The 25,561-nt window shown below is 42.3% G+C and overlaps 1 protein-coding gene across 2 annotated transcripts in view; it reads right to left on the bottom strand.

Moving 5' to 3' along the window:
- The window catches only part of GALNT7 (polypeptide N-acetylgalactosaminyltransferase 7), a 303,038-nt gene that overhangs the window by 180,338 nt on the left and 97,139 nt on the right, over positions 1–25,561 (bottom strand). For both annotated transcript variants that reach the window (XM_082272937.1, XM_082272936.1), the window contains exon 2: positions 6,081–6,538. In XM_082272937.1, coding sequence (XP_082129063.1) covers positions 6,081–6,538 — 458 coding nt within the window. The remainder of the gene's footprint in view (positions 1–6,080; positions 6,539–25,561) is intronic.

The following is a 25,561-nucleotide window of genomic DNA, read 5'->3' as shown; positions in this document are numbered from 1 at the left end:
TGAGTGTAAAGTTGGATTAAAGCTGCACTCAAAGTCATACCAACCTCTCCCTCCTCACTGGCTCCTACTGCTGTCAACCACAGCCAGTGAGCCAATGAGAAGAAAGGGGGCAGGGCTAAGCCATGGGTCTGTGTCTAAATTGACACCTAGAGCTTGGCCTCAGGAGCAAGCCTGCTTGGGTGCCTCCCCAAACTGTTTGCTCTGGGGGCACTTGGTAGGAGAGAGAGGCCAGGAGTGCCAGCAGGGGACCCGAGAAGAGAAGGATTGGGGCTGCTCCGTGCAAAACCACTACAGGTTTGTTCAGGAAAAAAAAACCCAATAAAAAAAAAAATAAAACTTGCCTTTAACCACTTGCCGACTGCCCGCCGCAGATATACTAATACTACGTGACTAAGTGCACGTGGTTTCCCCAGAGCCGCATTTCCGCTGTGTTTAGACACAGCCAGAGGCGAGCTGCAGGAGGAGCGGCGGTGATTGCCGCTGCCCTTCCGCAATCGTCTGAGAAACCGAGAGAAGACCCGCCTGCTTATGTAAACATAACACCCCCACACACAGTCAGTAAGCACTTTAGGCATACATTTAACCCCTTTGATCACCCCCAGTATTAACCCCCGTCCTGCCAGTGTAATTTATACAGTAACAGTGCATATTATTTAGCACTGATTACTGTAGTAATGTCACTGGTACACAAAAAGTGTCAAAAATGTCAGTTAGGGGTCCAATCTGTCTGCCGCATTGTTGCAGTCCCACTAAAAGTCGCTGATCGCCTCCATTACTAATGAAAAAATTAATAAAAAGTCCAAAAATCTATCCCGTAGTTTGTAAATGCTATAGATTTTGTGCAAACTAATTAAAATACACGTTTTGGGAATTTTTTTTTTACCAAAAATATGTAGCAGAATATAAATTGGCCTAAACTGATAAAAAAAAATTATAATTTTAAAATTTTTTCTATTGGGAATGTTTTATAGTAGAAAGTAAAAAATATGGAGTTTTTTTCAAAATTGTTTATAGCGCAAAATTGAAAAACCGCAGAGGTGAGCAAATGCCACCAAAAGAAAGCTCTATTTGTGGGGAAAAAAAATCAATTGTATTTGGGTACAGCGTCGCAAGACCATGCAATTTTCTGTTAAAGTAACGCAGTGCCAAATCGCAAAAAATGGCCTGGTCATTAAAGGGGTAAAACCTTCCGGGCCTGAAGTGGTTAATATCACTTTAAGCTGGCTATACAATCATTATTTGTCTGGGACTGGCTGAAGTTTGAATCAGTGTGTTGGTTCCCTCATTTGACAGAAGTCGATTGTCTAATTGATTCCTGTCAAAGGTGACATGTTGGAAAATTTTCCATTGCTAAGCACCTATGCGTTTTGCAGTATGTTTGCAGATTTGCAGAAAGGCACTGCAGTCCATTTAACATTCGTCTCTATGGGTCACATTATGCAGTTTTTGGGAAAGGTGCAGGGTTTTTTTTTGTACGCAGCATGGTGCATTTTTGGCTCCATGAACACCAATTGAATCGCATCAAAAGTGCATTAAAAACATATGAGCATGAACTTTTGGTGCGTTTCCTGCATAAAACAGGCACCTCCTCCTAGCAACATAACACATTCCAAAAACGCAAAAGGCATTCAATACACATCAAAAATATGCATGAAAAAATTGCAAAACGCCCCGGAAAATTGGCTTTAAAAATGCATCAACCGCACACGCATAGATGTGAACCTAGCCTTAGTGCACTAAATGTAAAATGATTGCACAACTTCTGAATAAGAGGGTAGAGCAGTCTGTTTCCCCACAGATTTATCCTAGTTTTCAAAGGACCTTTACAACAGGCAAATACACTGGCTTCAAAATTGAGTAGCACCATTTATATCCAAGGCTGAAAACGCCTCGAATATAGACGATGCTGCCTAATTTGAGAAGTAGAAGGAGGCTAAGTGCTAAGCTTTACTACCTAGCCAGAAGAGGAGACTCAATGCCGAACTCACAATGCCTAAAACGTCATGTTTATGGCCTGAAATCTCCCACAATGCGTCTTTTGTGCTCGCTTCCTTTATAGCAATACACATTTGTTTCTGGACGACTAGCAGAAAATTTACTTCACCCTGGCTGCACTATTTTCCTAGTACCAGTTCTCTGCATGCGTCCTAGCTGATTAAGTCACTTGTGTTCACTTTGAACATCTCTTTTGAAGCGACTTTAGTATTTGAGAACATGACAAACAAATAAAGTCTTTCTGTAGCATGTGTGAAAGTGCAGCGTTAAGTGAAGGTAAGGCAAGAGGGTGCTCAGGGCAAAGTGCTTCCATAACAAACACACAGCATGTTAGTCTTCAAGAATAGGAAACTTCTGTGCTGTAATGTATAATGGAGGAAGCTCTTCTTCATAAAACAATCTATCCTAGCAAAGCTGCAGGCGATGCCTTTCATTTGTAACCTTAAGGCTGTTTTCAACACATGAGTATATTACAAGAGCGCCAACTAAAAACTTTACTGCTTTCCTTGCAGTCAAACTTAACATAAATGTAAAAAAATCACAGCATTTTTCAGCAGCTGGTTTAGGATACACGTTCACACTTGTGCGCTGCAGTCACGTAAAATCAGGCACTTTAGCAGACTCGCGGTAGTGCCAGTAATTCCTAATGGCACCTCACGCATCTTGCAAACGTACGCAGTGCTGCCCAATTTATAAAAAGGGCAGGGACTTCTTTTGCGTGTTTTTTGTATGCAGGGCAGCCCATTGAAATGAACGGGCTGCCCTAAACGGGTTGCGTGGAACTCGCACTTGCATGGTGTGGACGGAGCCTTAAAGAAAAAGTAAAGTCCTTTTTTGTAATTGTACCTACAGATAAGCCTATAATAAGGATTATCTCTAGGTATTGTGAATATCTCCTAAACTTGCACCTTCTAGGACAGTGATGGCAAACCTTGGCACCCCAGATGTTTTGGAATGAAAGGAAAAGGGGCATGAATATGCCCATTTTCCTCATGGGATAGTGTCAGGGCAGGTGAGGTTTTTTCTAGGCTTAGTTAACAGTTAGATAGGTATAAAGGCCTTTGAGGTAACAGGGTTTTGAACTTTTGACCTGGAGACCTGAGGTTGCCCCGCTCAAATTCGGGTATCTTTTCATTGCGCTTCCCGCCCAAACCTCCCTTGCATCTGGGGAGATTTGGGCTCTCACCCGGTCTCCCGCTCAAAATTACCGCCTAAACTGCCACTCTAGGGCTATTTAAGGGGCTCCACTGCCGCCTAAACCCTCAGACCACCTCAAGAAGAAAGAGGAAGAATTTTGTTTATTTTCTCCCCCACCCCCCCTTCCTTGGCTGTCGCGGCCAAAGTTATTATTTGTGGGTCACCTTTGTTTTACAAAGGGGGACAATTTAATGTGGTTGAATTGGTGGATAATATTTTAAAATGTATTTCTTTATGTACAGCCTGGATTGTGGTGATCGGGTTTGTTTTTGTTTCAGTATTTATATATTATGGATTGTTTGAATTTTATATTTATTATTAATACAAATAATAAATGGCCGCGGCCTATTTAATTTTTATCCATAAACAGATGGTGTGGTGTCTTATTTATTTAAGTAATGATATGTTTAAAATGTAAGGGGATCCGGGCTACTATCCCACTACATATCCCATGATGCTCAACTACACTACAGAGTGCATGAGCATCCTGGGAAATGTAATTCCAAAACATCTGGGGTGCCAAGGTTCGCCATCACTGGTCTAGGAGATATTCAGAGTGTATGCAGCTGATAACATCATCGGCGCATGCGCTCTGAAGGTCCGGCTTACCGTGCCGGACCTTCAGAGCCTGTGCTGTAATTGGCGGCGGGAGTGATGTCTTCGCTGCTCCGGCCACTCACAGCACCGGAGCCCGCGAACCCAGAAGAAACACCGAGGAAGATGTCAGCTGTCTCAGTGGTGTGCGGGCGCTGCTGGAGAGCTTTGTTCTAAAGAAGGTATTTTATAATGAGCTAGTATGCGACGCATGCTAGCCCATTATGCCTTTGTCCTACAGGGTTTTTTTTTTCCTCAAGGTTTACAACCTCTTTAAACAGACTCCAATCTTTTTTTCAAGCCCTGATGAAGGCAGGGGCATGTTCTGGTACCTGCATCACACCGGCTCCCTAGTAAAAGCTTTTATCCCATTTTGGAACAAATTTACGTTGGGACATTCAGTGTGGCACCTTCAAAGTAGACTTTGGTTGCACCAAGCAGATGAATAGCTTTTGGCACAGAGCAGTTGCCGTTGCAAATAAAACTCCTATTGGCAATAGGTTATTCATAAGGTCCCAGAGCCTCTATTCTTTTGTCCTAAGTTGTTTATACCAGCAATATAAATCTAACTGAGGTTCTAGGCTTCCCCTATCCTTCCAATGAGATGGTAAATTTCCCTCACTTCCTGTTCTGGTGACAACTCAGAAAGTAAAAGGATATTCTCCAAAGCTAAAGACTCAAAACAAAAAACTTACACAAGTTCTTATCATAACCTACTCTATCCAAAAGAAAAAATGGCTAGATACACTACCCTTATAAGCAGAGGCTTTGTCCAGGCACTATTTTGTTCTACTTAGCCATTTGTGTCCTTGGCTTTTTCTCTCTAGTCCCGTTCTTCCTTTTTGCTCTGCTCCTTGTTTATTCTCTCCAGGTCATATGCTGGCTGGCTCCTCTGTAGCCACAGCCCTGGGATTGACTTTTTAACTGTGAATTCCTGCATGTGCATTTTTATTTTTGTCTATCAGTGGAATATCTTGATAACTGATTCTCAGACACCCGGCTGGTAACATCAAACTCCCGATGAAGTAAACTGTGTTTCATGAAACGCGTAGAGATGATTTTCTTCAGTTTTTGCATGTGAACCCCCTAATTACAATATATTTGTATGGCGCAATTTATAGTGATGTTTGAATAAGTGATATCTTTAATGTACACATTTTGTATTGGTGAATTTTCTGGCTTTTAATTTGCTTTTAACTAGCGTTGCACCGATACCAAGATGACAAGTGCTCTATTGCAACACCACCAGGGCAGAGGCAGATGAGGTGGGCGTTATGTGTATAAAATAAATTAATCCAAGAGCAATTATTGATTTTAAGTTTTCTGGCCTACCACTACATCGCCAGGGTATTTATTACACTTTATTTTTTATATTTTATTTTTTATATTTTGTTCCATAATTACATGCACAGCAAATATATTTTCATTAGTCAAATAAAAACTGTCACGACACTAAAAATAGATATTGGGATTGGCGAGGACTTAAGAAAAAGTATGGGTACTTGTACTCTTCTTAAAAATCAAAAAAAAATAAAATTGTACTGATATCAGTGCATGCCTAGTTTAAATCATTGTCTGTAATAAAGTATCTATTTTACATATTTGGGGCATTTTTTTTATATTGACGGTCTAAAGAATCTCAGGGGCTATATTGTTTCTGCATTTTTCTTTTAAGATGGTTTTTGAATGGGGGCACTCCATAATTTGTGCTTTTTTTTTTTTTTTTTAATTTGTATCTCTGGTGAAAAATGTAACCTTTTCTCCCTCCAAAAAAACAAAAATTTTGATTCTGTGCTCTGTACATCTGTAACCCATTATCTTTTGTGTGTTAAAAGCCTCCTTGTACAGAATGGATTGCATGGGCTCACATGAGGGTCACTTTTTCGAACAGAAAGATGAGGACAGTCAGAGGGTCCATCTCCCTATCCTCAATCATGCAGACACCGGCCAATGATCAGAATAGGCTGGCAATTAAGCAAGTAACCTCAAAACTGTAACTATGCAGTTTGGACAGTGCTGAGGGATTTTTGTGCACAATAAATAGGTGTTGAGTTCTACTAAGAATCACTATGTAGAATTTAGGACTACCTGCATAGGGCTTTTTTTTGGATTGGAAGAGGTCTGGAGAGTGTTCATTTATCCTTTAAGCCCACAAACATCAATTGAAACAAGTTACTTATTGTGGAGCAAGTCACGAAGCTTAGGAAATTTGAACAAACTTAAAAGATCATATGGAGCACTATTCTTTTTTTATAGTCTTAACAATATTTGAAAATGAAAAGGTTTTTACTTACTCTTCGTGCCGTAGGTCATTGACTGTTCGGTCTAGTGAGATCATGTCACTTGCAACCATGTTAAATCCAAATTCTTTAATGCTGGCTTGAACAGACTCCTTATATTCAGAGCCAAGTATGAATGGCTTTCCTCCCTCTCCAGGACCACCAACCACACCCTGGGGTTCTGGTTCTTTGGGTTCAAAATTCCCCAAGATTCCAGGACGAAGAACGGGTTCAGAATACACAAGACTTTGTGGTTTAAAAGTGACAAACTGTCGTTGTGGCACATTCTGCTGGTTGTTCGGCTTCACTTCCATGTGATTGTGGTCATTCTGAACTTTATTCTTTCTCCTGATAGATTCGAGATCTACCTCCACACCCTCGACACGGGGCCATGGTACCACAGGCTCAAAGTCATGTTTGGAGTCAATATTTTTTTCTATTTTACCAGGCTGAGGGAGGTTGGCATTTTCATCCTGTAAATGGGCAAAAAAACAATCAATCTCCTATTAGCAATAGCACACGTCTACTGTATCACTTATTATTATGCAACTTTTAATGGTTTTAAAGGAATAATTTTTAAATATATTGTAATCTGAGGGTAATATATGCAATGATAACTAAAATTATATTTATTACACTTTATTTTTTAGATTTTGTTGCACAATTACATGCACAGTGAGCCCCCATTCACACTACCGTGACTTGTCAGGCGACTTGTCAGCCTGACAAGTCGCGGTCCATTGACTGCTACAGGACCCGTTCTAATAAGAGCGACTAAGGCTAAGGCTCCGACTTAGAAAAAGGGTCCTGTACTACTTCGGGGCGACCTCGGAGCGACTTGCATAGACACCTATTATATGAAGTCCGTGCAAGTCGCACCAAAGTCGCGGTGCACGGGACATCACAAGTCGCCTAATGTGTCCAACAAAAGTGACAATGCCTTAACTGGTGGTCGCCAACCAGTGGTCTGTGGACCACTGATAGTCAACGATAAAATTTTGATGGCCCCAGAGGCCATAACGCAACATTGTGGCAGATGTATACCACCCAATGTTGTTTCCAGTGTTGTTGTCAGTGCACTGATTCCCAATGCCTCCTCTGTAGTTATGGCTCCTGTGAAAAAACATGCTGTATATGTGTATCGCAACACGCATATAATATGTGTCACTGTGTGTTGTGGTAACACAGTTTAAGGCATCATTCAATCACAAGATTTCCATAAACCCATGCATAGGGCTGAGTTTATCTGTCTGGGAGGCACAAGTGGTCCATGTAGCTCCATGCAGCCAGCCTGTCAAAATCAATGACAGAATGGCAGCTGCATGGATTTTCATGTTTATCCCTATGTGTAAATGTGTGCAGAAATGATGCATGGCTCTGAAAACAGAGTGTAGTGAGCTGTGCATCCATCCCACCTGGATGTGCACACAGGGATGTGTGTGAAGATCCATGGAGCTTCAAAACCTGTGCCTTCCAGGTGGGTCTACACGACCCTCGGAACTGGTGCATAGAGCTGTGCACTTATGTACCTAACCCTAAAACATGGGTTTTACCATGTGTTACTGTGCAAGCTTTAGTGAAAACAAACAAAAAAAAAAAACAAATCTAATCACCCTAACAGCAATATAGATTGTCGCCTGTCACTTTTGTTGGCAAGCGTAGTCTGGGAAAAAAAATATATATATATCATGGTTACATGCATGCAAGATAAAAAGGAAACTTGCTGCATATGCTGATTATTATCATTACAATTCTAGTGTTCTCAGAATACAGTATTTTCTGACACAGCAGTCCTTCAATAGTATTCAGGTAGAATAACAATTAAGCTTTGACAAAAAAAAAAAAAAAAAGAAAAAGAAAACCTGGAAGCTGATTGGATTCTATGAAGAGCTGCACCAGATTTTGCACTCTACAGTTTTAGTAAACCAACTCCAATGTATGTGCAATGTAATGTATACTAATAACTACTTTTAGAAAGTTGATATTTACATAGCTGGCTTAGAAGAGTTCCTGGTAGCGTTGAGTGAACTGAAGTTAGATAAGTATGTGCCTTCTAACAGCTTAGGCTGTAAGCCACCAGGCAGGGTTGTTACTTTAAATGAAAACACAATATTTAGCCAGGCAATGCACATTTAAATATTTCAATACTCATAAGCTGTAAAACAAAATCTCAGACCACTGTGGCTACATGCACTATGGAGCAATTCATTCTTAAAAATTCACAGCAGAGGCACTGAAGTTGATTAATTTGTTCTCACATATCTATATCCCCCTCTCCCATCAGCAACATGGTGGTTTTTCAATCTCTAATGTGAACACAGACCAGATGCTTAGGGATGGGATGGTAGCTGTGCTGCTCAGAGAATAAAGTGCTTATATTGAAAACTTTGAGTACAAATTGCTCTACGGTGCCTTTAGCTACAAAGGTCAGTGAGTGTTTTTTTATTTTTATTTTTTTTTAAGGTGATTTACTGCTTGTTAAGAATATGTGAATACTGTAATATCTATAGTGTAACAACACATCCACTTTGGGTGTAAATAAGCATGTGAATACTGTAAAATCTATAGTGTAACAACTAACTTTGGGTGTAAAAACAGTGGGTACGGAAAGTATTCAGACCCCCCTTAAATTTTTCACTCTTTGTTATATTGCAGCCATTTGCTAAAATCATTTAAGTTCATTCTTCTTCCTCATGAATGTACACATAGCACCCCATACTGACAGAAAAACACAGAATTGTTGACATTGTTGCAGATTTATTAAAAAAGAAAAACTGAAATATCACATGGTCCTAAGTATTCAGACCCTTTGCTCAGTATTTAGTAGAAGCCCCCTTTTGATCTAATACAGCCAGGAGTCTTTTTGGGAAAGATGCAACAAGTCTTTCACACCTGGATTTGGGGATCCTCTGCCATTCCTCCTTGCAGATCCTCTCCAGTTCTGTCAGGTTGGATGGTAAACATTGGTGGACAGCCATTTTTAGGTCTCTCCAGAGATGCTCAATTGGGCTCTGGCTGGGCCATTCAAGAACAGTCACGGAGTTGTTGTGAAGCCACTCCTTCGTTATTTTAGCTTTGTGCTTAGGGTCATTGTCTTGTTGGAAGGTAAACCTTCGGCCCAGTCTGAGGTCCAGAGCACTCTGGAGAAGGTTTTTGTCCAGGATATCCCTGTACTTGGCCGCATTCATCTTTCCCTCGATTGCAACCAGTCGTCCTGTCCCTGCAGCTGAAAAACACCCCCACAGCATGATGCTGCCACCACCATGCTTCACTGTTGGGACTGTATTGGACAGGTGATGAGCAGTGCCTGGTTTTCTCCACACATACCGCTTAGAATTAAGGCCAAAAAGTTCTATTTTGGTCTCATCAGACCAGAGAATCTTATTTCTCACCATCTTGGAGTCCTTCAGGTGTTTTTTAGCAAACTCCATGCGGGCTTTCATGTGTCTTACACTGAGGAGAGGCTTCCGTTGGGCCACTCTGCCATAAAGCCCCGACTGGTGGAGGGCTGCAGTGATGGTTGACTTTCTACAACTTTCTCCCATCTCCTGACTGCATCTCTGGAGCTCAGCCACAGTGATCTTTGGGTTCTTCTTTACCTCTCTCACCAAGGCTCTTCTCCCCCGATAGCTCAGTTTGGCCGGACGGCCAGCTCTAGGAAGGGTTCTGGTCGTCCCAAATGTCTTCCATTTGAGGATTATGGAGGCCACTGTGCTCTTATTAACCTTAAGTGCAGCAGAAATCTTTTTGTAACCTTGGCCAGATCTGTGCCTTGCCACAATTCTGTCTCTGAGCTCTTCAGGCAGTTCCTTTGACCTCATGATTCTCATTTGCTCTGACATGCATTGTGATCTGGAAGGTCTTATATAGACAGGTGTGTGGCTTTCCTAATCAAGTCCAATCAGTATAATCAAACACAGCTGGACTCAAATGAAGGCGTAGAACCATCTCAAGGATGATCAGAAGAAATGGAAAGCACCTGAGTTAAATATATGAGTGTCACAGCAAAGGGTCTGAATACTTAGGACCATGTGATATTTCAGTTTTTCTTTTTTAATAAATCTGCAACAATGTCAACAATTCTGTGTTTTTCTGTCAGTATGGGGTGCTATGTGTACATTCATGAGGAAGAAGAATGAACTTAAAGCGGAGTTCCGGGCACCAAATCGATATTTTTTTTTTTGTGCCCGTCCGCTTCTACACCTTCACCTGAAAAGGAATTGTATAGTTAGGTTTTTTTTTTTATTTACTCACCTTGTAATTGAAGATTGAAGATACTCACCTAGTCTTCACTTCCTCCCTCTGTGCCGAGGCTCAGTCGTCTCTTCCGGGCTTGCACTGATTCCTGGGAGCTGAACGTCATCGCTCCCAGGAATCAATGTGACGGCACCGGCTCCGCTCGTCACTTCCGGGCGACGCCGCACCGGAAGTGACGAGAGGGGCCGGTGCAGGCGCATTCTGGGAGAAGAAGACGCGGAAGAAGACGCCGAAGAGGACCGCGCAGGCTTCAGCTGCCCACAAGAGAGATGGAAACGCCTTGGAAGAAATTTTATAAGTGAGTATTTCTTCTAAAAGGTAAGTGCGAACCGGGACAGATCAGAGGCTAGCCATTGTGGAATGTACTAGCCCTGACTGTCCCGGGGGTATGTTTGTTGAAAAATGACTTCTGTGCCCGGAACTCCGCTTTAAATGATTTTAGCAAATGGCTGCAATATAACAAAGAGTGAAAAATTTAAGGGGGTCTGAATACTTTCCGTACCCACTGTAAGCAGCTTTTCTTTTCAACATTTTCACATATATTTAAAATGCAACATTTTTTTTCTTTTGTAAGGCACATGTATTTAACAATTTATCAACAAAATGAATGTTATAGGGTTTACAAGATTCATTTAAACTGAGTACAAGTTGACAGTAGTAAGCCTCAGGATTTAAAAATTACATTGTAGCAAATAGATATAAGTGCCAGTTCACACTGAAGCAGCACGACTTCGAGGGCGACCTGTAAAGTCGCGTGCACCGCGACTTCGGCGCGACTTGCACTGACTTCATAAAATGAATGTCTATGCAAGTCGCTCCAGGTCGCCCCGAAGTAGTACAGGAACCTTTTTCTAAGTCGGAGTGACTTGTGTCGCTCCTATTAGAACCACACAATGGACTGCGACGGTGCGCGACTTGTCAGGCTGACCAAGTCCCCTGACAAGTTGTACTAGTGTAAGGTGCTAGTAAAAAACTGTACCAAACACATCGGTATGATTTGTTATGGTTTCTTACCAGTAGTAAAACTACTATGTACAGTATGAAGGATCATCACACCTCGAATTTGTACAGAACTGTAAGTACTGCGGTATGTACTCTAGAACATAGACCAAGTGGCCTCATAAGCAATTAAGCATAATCACATCTTGCACTCCGTATTTGTAGCTGCTGACTTTCATTTTTTTTCTGAAGGAGCCTGGAGATCCTTTTTAAGTGCTGTTGCAGTTTTATGAATAAGACCTATACCCCTGCTCCTAGGAAAAGGCTTTCTTTCAATGGTAGGGACTTCAACTGGACACCAGCCAACAATTTTCTTAGTGGCTGATAGATCAATAATGGACCCTCCTTGCAAAATGACAGCTCTAACAAATGACAAAGCTTCCACAAACACACAACAGTTGTAGCCAATTGTGCTAGTACAAAATATTCCTACATCTATTCTACATCATAACAGCACAACAAGCGGTGCGATTATTTCTCACAAAGCCAGTGATCAGTCGCAGATGGGTGGTAGAAATGATCATTCATGCTCTGATGTGTCTGAGAAGCTAGTAAAGCAAATCCCTAAATAATTTCTAGACATACTGTGGGAGTGTGGCTCTGATATTTTCTTCTATGTTTAGCATCAAGCAGCAGATGGCATTCACAGTACATTTACATTACACAATGCAGAAAGGTCAAGTACATTGCAAAGAAGGTGTTCTGTAATGTATGGTATTTTAAAAGGAAGCATTAGAACTGATAGTAAAATGTACTGAAAAGGCCAGAGTTGCCTTTCTAGTTGGCCTTAGGGTTGACATGTCACCAAAGCTCTACTTTACTTTGTTAAAAGCCTCCACAGATCCAGACATTTATGTTATTTTGCTGCTCAGATTTTAATTCTAAAAATAAAAGAATGTAATGGCCTGAAATCATAGCACATCAAGCTACACAATCACACTAGAAACATTTTTTTAAAGGCCATTGCCACAAAAAAAAAAAAAAAAGCAAACATTTCAGTTTTAAATGGCTGCTGGCTTATTACATCTCTCATGGATTCCAAAGGTGAGCTCAGCCCTAGAATCAGACATATGTTCTACACACTTGCTTATCTACTATAATGCATGCTGTGTGTAAACTTCTGACAGCTCACAAGCCACACTGAAAACAAATATTGAATCATACTGTAAGAAGATTGCACTGGGAGAGTACAGTATGGAGGCAGCCAGTGCTGACCTCTTAAACCGGGCGGCCATAGAAGGTTCAAATCTGGGCTGGTTGATCAATCAAAAAACTTGGGTACAACCAGCCTGCCAGATTTTACATGTGATTTCTGCTAGCGACTATTCTAACCCCACCCCCCCCGAAGAACACAATGGCTCCATGGGAGGGATTCCCTCATCAACACTGACCCACTGACCGTGGTTGCAGGAAAGAAATAGCTCACCTAAGGAGTTCTGTCTTCTCTTTGACATTCCTGATCTGCCTGCTTGTTCTGTAGTGATGAGCTTTGGTTTGGGGTGTGGGTTAGATCTGAACTTAGCTGCCATTGCTGGGCCAAATGAACTGTGGCCAGGGATGTTTGTGACATCATTGACCTAATATGGGAACATGCCCATGATGTCACAAGCATCTCCGTCATTTTGTATACATTAAACTGTGGGGAGAGAAATCTCAAGCCCACAGCTTATTGGCCCAGTAAAGACAGCTAACTACCAGGTTCGGAACAGGCCCAAGCTCATTCCTATTTGATTGTTTATGGCGCTGCTCAAAGTAGAGGTGCAAAAGAGAAACACATTACCAAGTCCCTGCGCAGATCCTGGAGGGATCAAGCTGGGGAACCTTGTAGTATGGCCAGTGGTGAAACACAACAGAAAAAAGTGTGGAAGCTCTCTTAACCCTCCATGGGATATGAGGCAGAGAAACTAGGCAGAAAACGAAAGAAAGAGAGCGCACACCGCCCTAGTGTAACACCATTTAATGAAAATAATTAAAGCCATAAAAACAGGTACTCACAAACAAGTATAGTGTCATGCATGGAAATGGTATCCCCCGATCTGATGTGTGTAGGGTACTCTCCTCCTTGCCGGCGGCTCAGCTGTTCGTTCCCGCAGTAGTATGAGCTACCTTGAGTCATCCGAGGTGGTTGCCTTAGCTGGACGTTATCCACGTACTACTGTGGGAACGAACAGCTGAGCCGCCGGCAAGGAGGAGAGTACCCTACACACATCAGATCGGGGGATATCATTTCCATGCATGACACTATACTTGTTTGGGAGTACCTGTTTTTATGGCTTTAATTATTTTCATTAAATGGTGTTACACTAGGGCGGTGTGCGCTCTCTTTATTTTGTTTTCTTCAAAGTAGAGGTGAAAGCATATCCCTGAACATGGGGTGCACGATAGTCCTAATACCAATCCAGGGGGGTAGTGAATGTAAAGAGGAAAGGATTGTCGCTACTCCTGACCAACTCAGGTGAATACACAAGGAACAGCAGCCTCAGCCTACATGTATCCACTAAACCACACACTCTGCATTTCGCCCCTTGCCCACCCAGGATTAATTATATGATTAACTCTGAGTTGGCAGGGCGAAATGCATTAGGTTGTGTGGTTTGGTGGAGACATGTAGGCTGAGGACGCTCTTCATGGTTTATTCACCTGGGCTGGTTGGGAGTAGCGGCAATCCTTTCCTCTTTCCAAGCTCATTCCTAGTCAGTGACTCAAAGTATTGAAGGCAGGGACAGACAGGCAGGAACTTTGCTTTCCTAACAGATCAGCATTGTCAGCTCTTGTATTTCTCTCAGCATAGGTCTCCTTTACGGGTGGATTCACATAATAGAGGTCGCAAAACTTTGCATTTTATCATGCATCTGTAATGCGTGTTTAACTACATTCCATTCTGCTGAACGTCACTGCAATACAACACGCATTTTGCTAGGCTTTTGTATGCATTAAGGAGCAGCAAAATGAGTATTTGAGATTCAAACTAAAAAACTCAATGCATTTACTATAGTGTGAATTCAGCTTAAAACTCGGTGCAGAGAGCCATGAGTAAACAAGAACAACTGAAGCATTATGTATCTATGTATCAGTGAACATCTTCTGATTGTGCCTCTATATTACCATGTAGTTTAACCCGTATTCTTCCACTGTATCATACAATATAAAGGATATAAGGTACATTAAAGTAAATAAAATGATGTTGTTTTGACCTCCGTACGATGCAAGAACCCCTTGTGAGTATATCAGGTTTTTCTGGATATCTTTTTCTTGGGTAAGATTCAAAAAAGCACCTAAGCTGTGTTTTTGCAGGAGCGTTTAGGCCTGTCAAGTGCTTGAGCATTTATTCATTTCATTGGCCAGACTATTAAATGAAAAAAAATAAATAAAAATTTAGACACATCAGGTGTTTTTTTCTGCCAAAATGCTCCTCTCTGAAACTCGCAAGTGATAGGTTACCTATCAATGCCCACCAGTGTCACCCATCATTCCCCCATCATCAGTGCTGAATCAGTGCCACCAACCAGTGCCCTTTAGTACTGCCCATCAGTACAGCCTGTCAGTGCCCATCAGCGCACATCAATGAAGGAGAAGAATTACCTGTTTGCAAAATTTTATAACAAACTATAAAAACAGTTTGTTTTTGTTTTTTCTTTAACATTTTCAGTCTTTTTTGTTTGTTCAGCAAAAAAAAAAAAAAAAAAAAACAGTAGTGATTAAATACCACCAAAAGAAAGCTCTATTTGTTTGAAAAAAATAATAAAAATTTCATTTGGGTACAGTGTTGCATGACCGCACAATTGTCATTCAAAGTGCAACAGCGCTGAAAGCTGAGAATTGGCCTGGACAGGAAGGGGGTTTTAGTGCCCAGTAGGCAAGTGGTTAAACGCCTCTGCCTCTAAACTCCTGAAAATGCCTGTGTGCGCATGGTCATGTAGGCGAACACGGACGGTCATTTAAAGGCAGAAAATAAACATTTCAAACACCTGTAAAACAGGCATTTTTGAGCTCAAGTGTGCATGAAGCCTTACCTGCTGACACGACAAGCCATGGCACGTACAAGCTCAAAGACCCCCCCATTTATTTATCACAGCACTGCCCATGCAGTAACTTTGTGTCAACAGTACAAGGAAAAGAGTGACCATATTGCTTCATGGCCCTGTTCTGCTCCCCAAGGATCATTGCCAGGTGAATAAATGCTAATGGCCAAGGTCTACAGGTGGCTCACGTTGTAGTAACAATAAGCATGCATCACCAATCTTAGACAATAAAAGTACGCATTGTACTTGCTTCAAGAATTACATGTCTAAGTTGGCAACCAATGGTAACTATGCATGCGATAGGAAATGCAAGGAAAATCTGCTCCAGACTTGGTATATGGCAACATTATTCTGTATGTGGTTGAAATAGTCACACAATTGGAAACTAAAGGAAAAAAGTGTGACCCATCTGATTCGAAACCTTCTATGATTCTCTATTGTGTATGGATTTTGTGTTCAATTGAGAAACACCCATAATCACATTCACTGACTATATAGTGCTTGTAAAAAAAATGAAGGCTATTTTGATGGTGTGAGCAACCAAAAAGCCCTATCAGAGCCAGGTCATCCACCAGGGAACCTAGACAGGAGTCTAGAGCCTTCTGGATGCCTAGGGGGCTTAGCTACAACTTTCAAGAAACTAAGAGATGGCACAATTGTTTAAGACTAGTTTAAACTACATGTCCTTCTCAAGAAATTAGCATATTGCGATAAAGTTCATTATTTTCTGTAATGTACTGATAAACATTAGACTTTCATATATTTTAGATTCATTACACACAACTGAAGTAGTGCAAGCCTTTTTATTGTTTTAATATTGATGATTTTGACATACAGCTCATGAAAACCCAAAATTCCTATCTCAAAAAATTAGCATATTTCATCCGACCAATAAAAGAAAAGTGTTTTTAATACAAAAAAAAGTCAACCTTCTAAAAATGATGTTCAGTTATGCACTCAATACTTGGTCGGGAATCCTTTTGCAGAAATGACTGCTTCAATGCGGCGTGGCATGGAGGCAATCAGCCTGTGGCACTGCTGAGGTGTTATGGAGGCCCAGGATGCTTCGATAGCGGCCTTGAGCTCATCCAGAGTGTTGGGTCTTGCGTCTCTCAACTTTCTCTTCACAACATCCCACAGATTCTCTATGGGGTTCAGGTCAGGAGAGTTGGCAGGCCAATTGAGCACAGTAATACCATGGTCAGTAAACCATTTACCAGTGGTTTTGGCACTGTGAGCAGGTGCCAGGTCGTGCTGAAAAATGAAATCATCTCCATAAAGCTTTTCAGCAGATGGAAGCATGAAGTGCTCCAAAATCTCCTGATAGCTAGCTGCATTGACCCTGCCCTTGATAAAACACAGTGGACCAACACCAGCGGCTGACATGGCACCCCAGACCATCACTGACTGTGGGTACTTGACACTGGACTTCAGGCATTTTGGCATTTCCCTCTCCCCAGTCTTCCTCCAGACTCTGGCACCTTGATTTCCGAATGACATGCAAAATTTGCTTTCATCCGAAAAAAGTTCTTTGGACCACTGAGCAACAGTCCAGTGCTGCTTCTCTGTAGCCCAGGTCAGGCGCTTCTGCTGCTGTTTCTGGTTCAAAAGTGGCTTGACCTGGGGAATGCGGAACCTGTAGCCCATTTCCTGCACATGCCTGTACACGGTGGCTCTAGATGTTTCTACTCCAGACTCAGTCCACTGCTTCCGCAGGTCCCCCAAGGTCTGGAATCGGTCCTTCTCCACAATCTTCCTCAGGGTCCGGTCACCTCTTCTCATTGTGCAGCGTTTTCTGCCACACTTTTTCCTTCCCACAGACTTCCCACTGAGGTGCCTTGATACAGCACACTGGGAACAGCCTATTCGTTCAGAAATTTCTTTCTGCGTCTTACCCTCTTGCTTGAGGGTGTCAATGATGGCCTTCTGGACAGCAGTCAGGTCGGCAGTCTTACCCATGATTGCGGTTTTGAGTAATGAACCAGGCTGGGAGTTTTTAAAAGCCTCAGGAATCTTTTGCAGGTGTTTAGAGTTAATTAGTTGATTCAGATGATTAGGTTAATAGCTCGTTTAGAGAACCTTTTCATGATATGCTAATTTTTTGAGATAGGAATTTTGGTTTTTCATGAGCTGTATGCCAAAATCATCAATATCAAAACAATAAAAGGCTTGCACTACTTCAGTTGTGTGTAATGAATCTAAAATATATGAAAGTCTAATGTTTATCAGTACATTACAGAAAATAATAAACTTTATCAGAAAATAATAAACTTTATCACAATATGCTAATTTTTTGAGAAGGACCTGTATATGCGCTCCGGTGTTTTTTTTTTTTCTGCATCAAGAACACATGGACAGTAGGGTATATTCGTTCCAATGGTATTCCAGTGCAGTCAAAAAAAATTTCTGCACTGAACTGTACTGGAATATGGCAAAACACATAAAAAATGCACTGGATATAATCTAATCGCATCAAAAATGCATCACAGAAAAAAAAAAACCTGGGAAACCTTGAAAGAAAAAAAAAGAAAACACAAGAGGGGAAAAAAACACATGGACAGTAGTTGACATGGATTTCAATGACATAGCTCACACCACTGCAGTGCAATCCAGTATAGTCAACAAAAGTAGAACAATCTGCATTTTTTCTGCAAGGAACTAAACTGGAACGTGGCAAAGGCAAACAAATGCAGCATGCTCTACTTTTGTTGACTGTACTGGAAACCACTGCAATGGTGTGAGCTTTGCCTTCTCAATCAGGCCCCTCGCGTCAAGGCAGGCAAAACAAGCAATTGCTTGGGGCCCCCGAGCTGGCCTGGGGCCCCAAGACACAGACTGACATTATCCCAAAAACACGGCCGCGCGCCACGCCACACACACACACACACACAGGCCGGCCTCACAACACACAGGCGGCCTGTGACAGGCCGGCGGGTGGGCGCACAGCGGAGGAGCGGCATGACGTCACACAGCGCCGGCTCGCTAGGGGGAGAGTGCACGGCGGCGGCGCACATCTGCGCAGTGTGCACCAGCCCCGCCCCAGCCTAGGCGGCCTAAAGCGCGCGCGGGAGTGGCGCCACCCCACCAGGCCCGCGAACTTCGCCAGAGAGACACACCACAAGTCATCACATCCTAATCACATCCACAAAATACCAAGTCGTTTTACGTTAAAAAAAATGGAGTCTTGCTTAGTTTTACTGTGCACATAAAACCTAGCAGTAGCTTCCTGTAACAATACATTATACTCAGCATAGAAACATTCCAAGTACACTTTAAAAATGGGTATTCAAGATTCTTTAAAAGGTAAATTGTATTACTGATAGAAGAAGGAATATAGGGCACTTTTAACGTGCGCTGATCAATATCCTTAGGGTAAGTATCGTACAGGCTCCTTTGTATCACTCATGAGCCAGGCCTGGGGGGAATTGTAGTATCACGGAATAGTTAATAGCTCAGACAATGACCCTTGCACAGAGTGTGTTTGATCGACAGGCCTCTGTGTAGAATTGTGATACTAAGCTCTTAAGTATTCATTTAAACACACCCAACTGTGCAGTCATGAGGAAATGTTTGAACGACTTGAGTATAGTTAAGCACAAAGCAATTGATCTGAGCACCTTAAAGAGGAGTTGAACAAAGTGCAATTATTTCTAGATAGTAGCAGGTCTCTGATGAGTACCCTTTGCTCACTGAAAACCAGAAAAATGCTTATTAAAAAGCACTTGACTCTTAACAGCCTTGATTAATATTAGAAGAGAGAGCCCTGTCTATGACACTTTAGTATCCCAAATTCCAAACAAATGACACTCCACAATGCAATGACAGTGACGTGAGTTTAATAGAAAAAACTGGTGGCTGTTACATTTAGGGGCACTAACTTTGTGGCATCAATTCTTTCCTCAGGGTATTGCATATAACAAGTTGGCACAAGGAGCAGGAACACACACTTTCTAAATCCGAAACAAAAGGAAGTTGACAAAAAATTTATAAAAGTGGAACTTTCACTTTAAGGCCTCCTCCCCAGCTCCTGTTTGTGAAACTCAGCTTTTGGGGAGGGGGGGGGTGGGAGCAGGTACCCGATTTTGACAGATACCTGCTCCCACTTGCGTTCTGGTCACCTTAAGCGATCAGAATCAGAAGTTCTTCTTCCCCAAGTCTTCGGAGACACATGACAGGTCGTAGAAGACTTCGGGACCAGTCACAGAGCCGCTCGCACATGTGCAGTGGGCATCCTTGCTGTGAAGCCACAGGCTGTCCCAGTCGGGTGCCCATAGTAGAGATGTCGGTGCTGCCGGAGGACATGGGGCGAACATGGCTGGGGTGAGTACGCCGCTGGATCATGGGACAGGTGAGTGGCTGTTTATTAAAAAAGTCAGCAGCTACACTTTTTTTTTTTTTACAAATAACAGCACCTTACTACTACAATACAATGAGATGGTGTTGTCACCCTAGGACAGCAAATGTGTCAGTTGCAGGATGACACCAGGTGAAAATAAATAAAAAGCCGGAAAAAAAGTAAAGAAAAGAATGCAGCCACAACATCAAAGAATAGGTAAGCTGCTATTTTGTCCAGGACCTCAGAAGAGGAAACTCTGACTTAGAGCCCATTCAGACAGGGGCGACACAACTTGCTGGGGCGACCTGTGAAGTCGCGGTGCACAGCGTGACTTACATGGACTTCCTATAATTGAAGTCAATGCAAGTCGCCTCCAGGTCGCCCCAAAGTAGTACAGGACCCTTATTCTAAGTCGGAGCGACTTATGTCGCTCCTATTAGAACGGGTCCTGTGCTAATCAATGGCAGGCAACCGACCGCGACTTGTCAGGCGACCAAGTCGCCTGACAAGTCGCGCTAGTGTGAATGGACCCTTAGAGGGTTGACCTCTGATAAAGCCAGATGTAGTCAGGGAAAACAGTTAGAAACCTTCATACTTCCTCCCATGACCCTCCGAGGGGTATATTGAGTACGGGTTAAGGTGGAATATGGTATAGTCTGCATCCACAACTGGCCATATTACTGCATCAATTGTAGGTGTGAGTTTGTATATGGGTGTGAAGATTCTGGTTCAATTTATGGACACTCAACAGTGATACCATGTGGTTGTGATCCATGCATTAAGGAATACAGCAGTGACTTTTTTATTGGATACTCACCAAAAGTGTTACATTATATGCCAATTGAAGCGACATACTGGTACTTCAAGTGATCATATAAGAACAGTGAAACTTAGCTTGTGGTCCAGAATTGAGGTTAACAATTCTCATCTCCCACAATGCATAAAGTTTGAGATCTATGGATGCATATGATATGATGGCTACAGCAGTAAAGAGAGCAAGGTAGAAGCTGGCAAATACAGGTCAGTGAGTTTAAAACTTGCTGTAGTCAAGTTAATGGAATCACGCCTAAAAAGAAGGCTTATTGATCACCTAAAAACACATAACTTGCTGGACACAAAGCAGCATGGCTTTACTGAGGGCGGATCATCTCAGAATAATCTGATTCAACTTTTTGACTACATCACAAGGGTGATTCTGGGGACACAGCAAAAAGGGTTTAAAAACACGGGAAGTAAATAAGGGCTTTACTAAATACTTGTATCTATAAATGGCACTGATTCACCAAATATTTCTCCAAGGTGGCATCCTCAAAACTGTATGAACTAGCCTACCCAAACATAAGGGGTGAGGGCCAAAGAGACAACCCGAACCTGCCGTTTCATAAGAGTATAAATAACTGCAGTACCCCTTTAAAACATACCCCTCTAAAACACGGGTTTACTAGAAATTACAAAAATTCTAAAATTCACAAACAAGTAACCGCCATCTCTCACCATTAAAACTGAAAAATAACAATGTTGTCATCCTCAGTAGACAAAAGCCTAGGCCACCCGGTCACACACAGCTGCATATCACATGTAGTTAGACAAGAGTATAGGTAATATGCCGTATATACACTTGTCTTTTAGTCTATTTTGTCCATATTGAATTAACCTGATGTTTAGCAGTTTTGGTGGCGACCTCTGGTGGTAATAAGTGAGTAAAGTGGCCGTGTGCCTTTAAATACCAGCAGGAAGAATGCCACTATGTCCTGAGGAAGCTTGTGGTTACATGAGCTTGCTTGTGGTGCTGGGGATATATACTTTCTTGATTTCAGCAAAGAATTAGACAAAGTTCCATATAAGGATCTAATAAAAAGTTGCACAAGCTAAGACTATGGATGGTTTGAACCATTGCCGGATCAGCAGGGACTGGCCGAGGTTCGGACCATCTATGGGCAGTTTGATTGGGTATACCTAGCATGTCTGATTTTGGCATGGGATTATTGCCTGAGGCTATAGGCTCTGTGGGAGGGATTCCCCCATCAACAAAGACTGTGTTGATGGAGGTATCGAGTGGATTTTCCTTCTTGCAACCCTTGGCGGCAGGAAAGAAAATTGAATCATCCATGGCCAGCTTTAACACTTGAGTGGATATGCAGTTGGCTAGTGGAAAGATACCACAGTGTGGTTGTAAATAGGGTTATTTTGGAACATTGATCAGCCACTAGTGGTGTACCACAAGACTATACAAGGACCTGTTCTATTTAATCTATAGGTAAGTGATGTAACTAAAGGGTTGGTGAGTAAGGTATGTATTTTTGCTAATGACAAAAAGGTGTGGAATAGGGTTGATGTCACCGGAGGTGGCTCCTGTTGTGGTCTTCAGCTGCTGTAGGCCATCTGCTTCAAGGTTTAATGTATTATGTGTGTAGAGATGGTATTCTGCATACATTTGTTGTAAAGGGTAGTTATTAAGTGTTCTTGCATGGCTAGACCACTTACTGTTAACTCACATAGATTTTTATTATTATAGCCAAATTTACCACCCTAACTTCTCCCACAGTTTTTACAGTACATAGACAGTAATATACCGAAATGTGCGGATTGTTCCCGATTGGTGCGCTATTACTTTGTGGAACATTTTGCTGAATGTTTCACAAAATATCGGCGTTTTTGTGGTGAAATTGGTCCCATAGGAATGAATGGCGGAATGTTCAAAACTAGAGTGGGAGCTGACAAAAGCTAGAGTGGGAGCTGAAAAATCAGGACATGATTTCTAAACTGCCACCACTCCCTCATTTTCAAGCCCACCTACACAAATCTTATATCAACGTTCAGCTATCCCTACTGCCACTAAAAATGGCTAAGCCATAGTCCTGATAGTTTTCACAATAGGACTGGTGGAGGCAAGAACACTTCACACAACTTCCCCAGAAATTGTAGCTTTTCTAGTTGGAGTTATTGTTGCCTTTCTATCACCTCCAACCAGTATGCCCATTCTCCTCTGACATCAACAAGGCATATTTGTCCACACAACTGCCACTCACTTGATATTTTCTATTTTTCGAACCTGTACATTCCCTGTACATTCCCTGTAAACCCTAGAGATGGTTGTGCGTGAAAATCAAGGTTACGTAGTAGTTGCGGTTGAATAAAGACAACAGTCCATCCAGTTCAGCCTGTGTAGTAATAATTTCTCAAACCCCTGAATGTTTTGATGCTTGAGATGTACGTCCAAGAGTCTCTTAAACGTAGCCATGCTCTCCGCAGTTACTACCTTTTGTGGCAGACAATTCCACAGTCTTGTAGCCCTTACTGTAAAGAACCCACTCAGCAGTTCAGCAGTTTTTGAAATACTCAGACCAGCCTGTCTGGCATCAACAATCATGTCACATTCAAAGTCACTTAAATCCCCCTTCTTCCCCATTCTGATGCTCAGTTGGAACTTCAGCAAGTAGCCTTCACCACGTCTAGATGCCTAAATGCATTGAACTGCTCCCATGTGATTGGCTGATTAACAATTTGTGTTACCAAGTGTACCTAATAAAGTGGTTGGTGAGTGTAGAGCTTTAGTGAGACCTCATTTAGAATACTGTGTCCATTTCTGAAGAACTTAAATATTAATAAGATAGAATGGGTCCAGAGAGGTAACAAAAATAATGAAGGGTCATAGGAATCAACATATCAGGAGAGATTTCATTAAAGCAGTAGTAAAGCCAAAACCAAAAAATGTATTATATTGCAACTTACCAATCATTGACGTGGTGGCTTTATTAGTATTCTTTTTATTTTTAGTCTTTTTTTCCCCCAGTTTTCACTTGGTGATCTGGCCAGTAACACATTCCCTGTATTATAGTGCCCCCACTCTGAGTGAAGGAGCACAGGGGCAACTTTGGACGACAGCAGCATTGTCAGTATGGAGGGCAGTGTTAGATGTACTAGCAGATTTAGATACACCAACAAACTGAAGCCAAGGTCCAGCTCACCCTGCAGTTACACAAGCAGTATTAGCAACAGTTAAAAGCTGATCATTTGTAGGTACCAGTGTCATCGGTAAATGGTTTGTCTCAACACTCTACATCTGCAAGAGAGCTTGTTCTATTAAACAATAATAACAGACTTGTTCACTGGATCACCACGTGAATATAAAGGAGAGAAAGCCTGAAAAGGAAAACAAATGCAGCCACCACATCTACAAATTGGTAAGCTGCAGCTGTGCATGGTAGCCAATCAGCTCCTAAGGTCGGGTTCACACTGGTGCGATGTGGGAAACCCTGCGAATCCAGTGCAGGTTCCTGCATGTACCTGAATTGCCGGCAGTACACAATGCTCTCTGTGAATTGCTGAGGGTGTCAATACAAAGTTAAAGCGGTTGTAAACCCAAAGAACAAAAAAAAAAAAAAAAACCTGCAAGACAAAGGCATAATGAGCTAGTATGCATCGCATACTAGCCCATTATGTGTAACTTACCTTAGAACGAAGCCCCGACACGGACCCCCAGACATCGGTGCGGGCGCTTCCATGATCCCTCGCCGTCTCTTCCGGGTTCGGCGGCTCCGGCGCGGTGATTGGCTGGAAGAGACGGCTCCGGCGCGATGATTGGCCAGATCCGCGATGACGTCACTCCCGCGCATGCGCGTGGGAGTGATTTTCCGGCAAGCTCCCGGCAAATAGATTGAAGGTCCCCCCGGACCTTCAGAGCGCATGCGCCGCTCGCGCGAGCGGCTGCATGCACTGTAAATATCTCCTAAACCATGCCGGTTTAGGAGATATTATTTGTACCTACAGGTAAGCCTTATTATAGGCTTACCTGTAGGTAAAAGTGTCAAAAAGCGGGATACTACCACTTTAAGGACACCCCCAGATCAGTTCGCAGATCGCAGCGTTTACTGTAAATTCGGACAGGAAAACAAGTATGGTCTGATTGTGATGCGAATCCAGCCATACAGTTTTCGCATAGCATAGACATCACATGTGATCTGCAGAGCAATGCAGTACGAATCACATGTGATGTCTGGCATCGCACAGGCCCTAACTTTAGCTTGTTCAGTTAATAAGCTTTGACAAATAAAAGGAAGCTGATTGGTTTCTATGCAGAGCTGCACCAGATTTGGCACTCTCCAGTTTTAGTAAATCAACCCCAATGTGTATAATTAATTGTTTAATACTGGGTGGTGCACTATTTTATGAGGCCATATAGATTTACACTGAATGTTAGATGGATTGAAAAAGCTTGATAAATATTTTATGCTACATATACAATGTGAATTCATGGTCATTCCATAAAAAATAAATTGTATGCCTTTGGATGCATTATGGACTGGGTTAATGTATATTTTTACATACCTATGCAGAAGATAAAACTTTTATTGCCCCCACCTGTAACTTAACAGCAAAGAGCACTGGAAGGGTGAAGTATGTCAAACAACTACAAAGAGATTTCCAAGCTCATACCAACAAGCCAGTGACCACCTTTGCTGATATAGTGCTACGTGCTGGGTGCTCAGTGTGCCCCTGTATCTAAGGAGGGGTGGGCTCCTTCCAGGCTCCCCTGCCCTCTGCCTATCCATTAAAATGTATGTACTTCCTTTGTGGAGACTCTCAGAAGTCAGAGTCAGGACTACAGAAAACAGGGTGCCTTGGTGGGGCCTGTAGATTACACATGTATTTGCAAATGTGTGCAGACTAAACCCCTGTTCCTAACACATATTGTTAGATCGGTCAATTTGGCTGGTTGCTGGCTGGTTGGTAAGTTTAAGCTTGGAAATCCCTTTGTATTTGTTAGAAGGTAACTGCTCGGAGTTGCTGTATTGCCAGTAATGTCGTATGTTTGCATAGGAGAATCTCATACATATTGGAGAAGAATGCTGGGTGGCTTTAGGTGGATTGAGATACTTTGA

Source organism: Pelophylax lessonae (assembly GCF_965119305.1).
Source record: "Pelophylax lessonae genome assembly, chromosome: 1".
Taxonomy (NCBI): Eukaryota; Metazoa; Chordata; class Amphibia; order Anura; family Ranidae; genus Pelophylax; species Pelophylax lessonae.
This window is presented reverse-complemented; position numbering and strand designations above follow the sequence as displayed.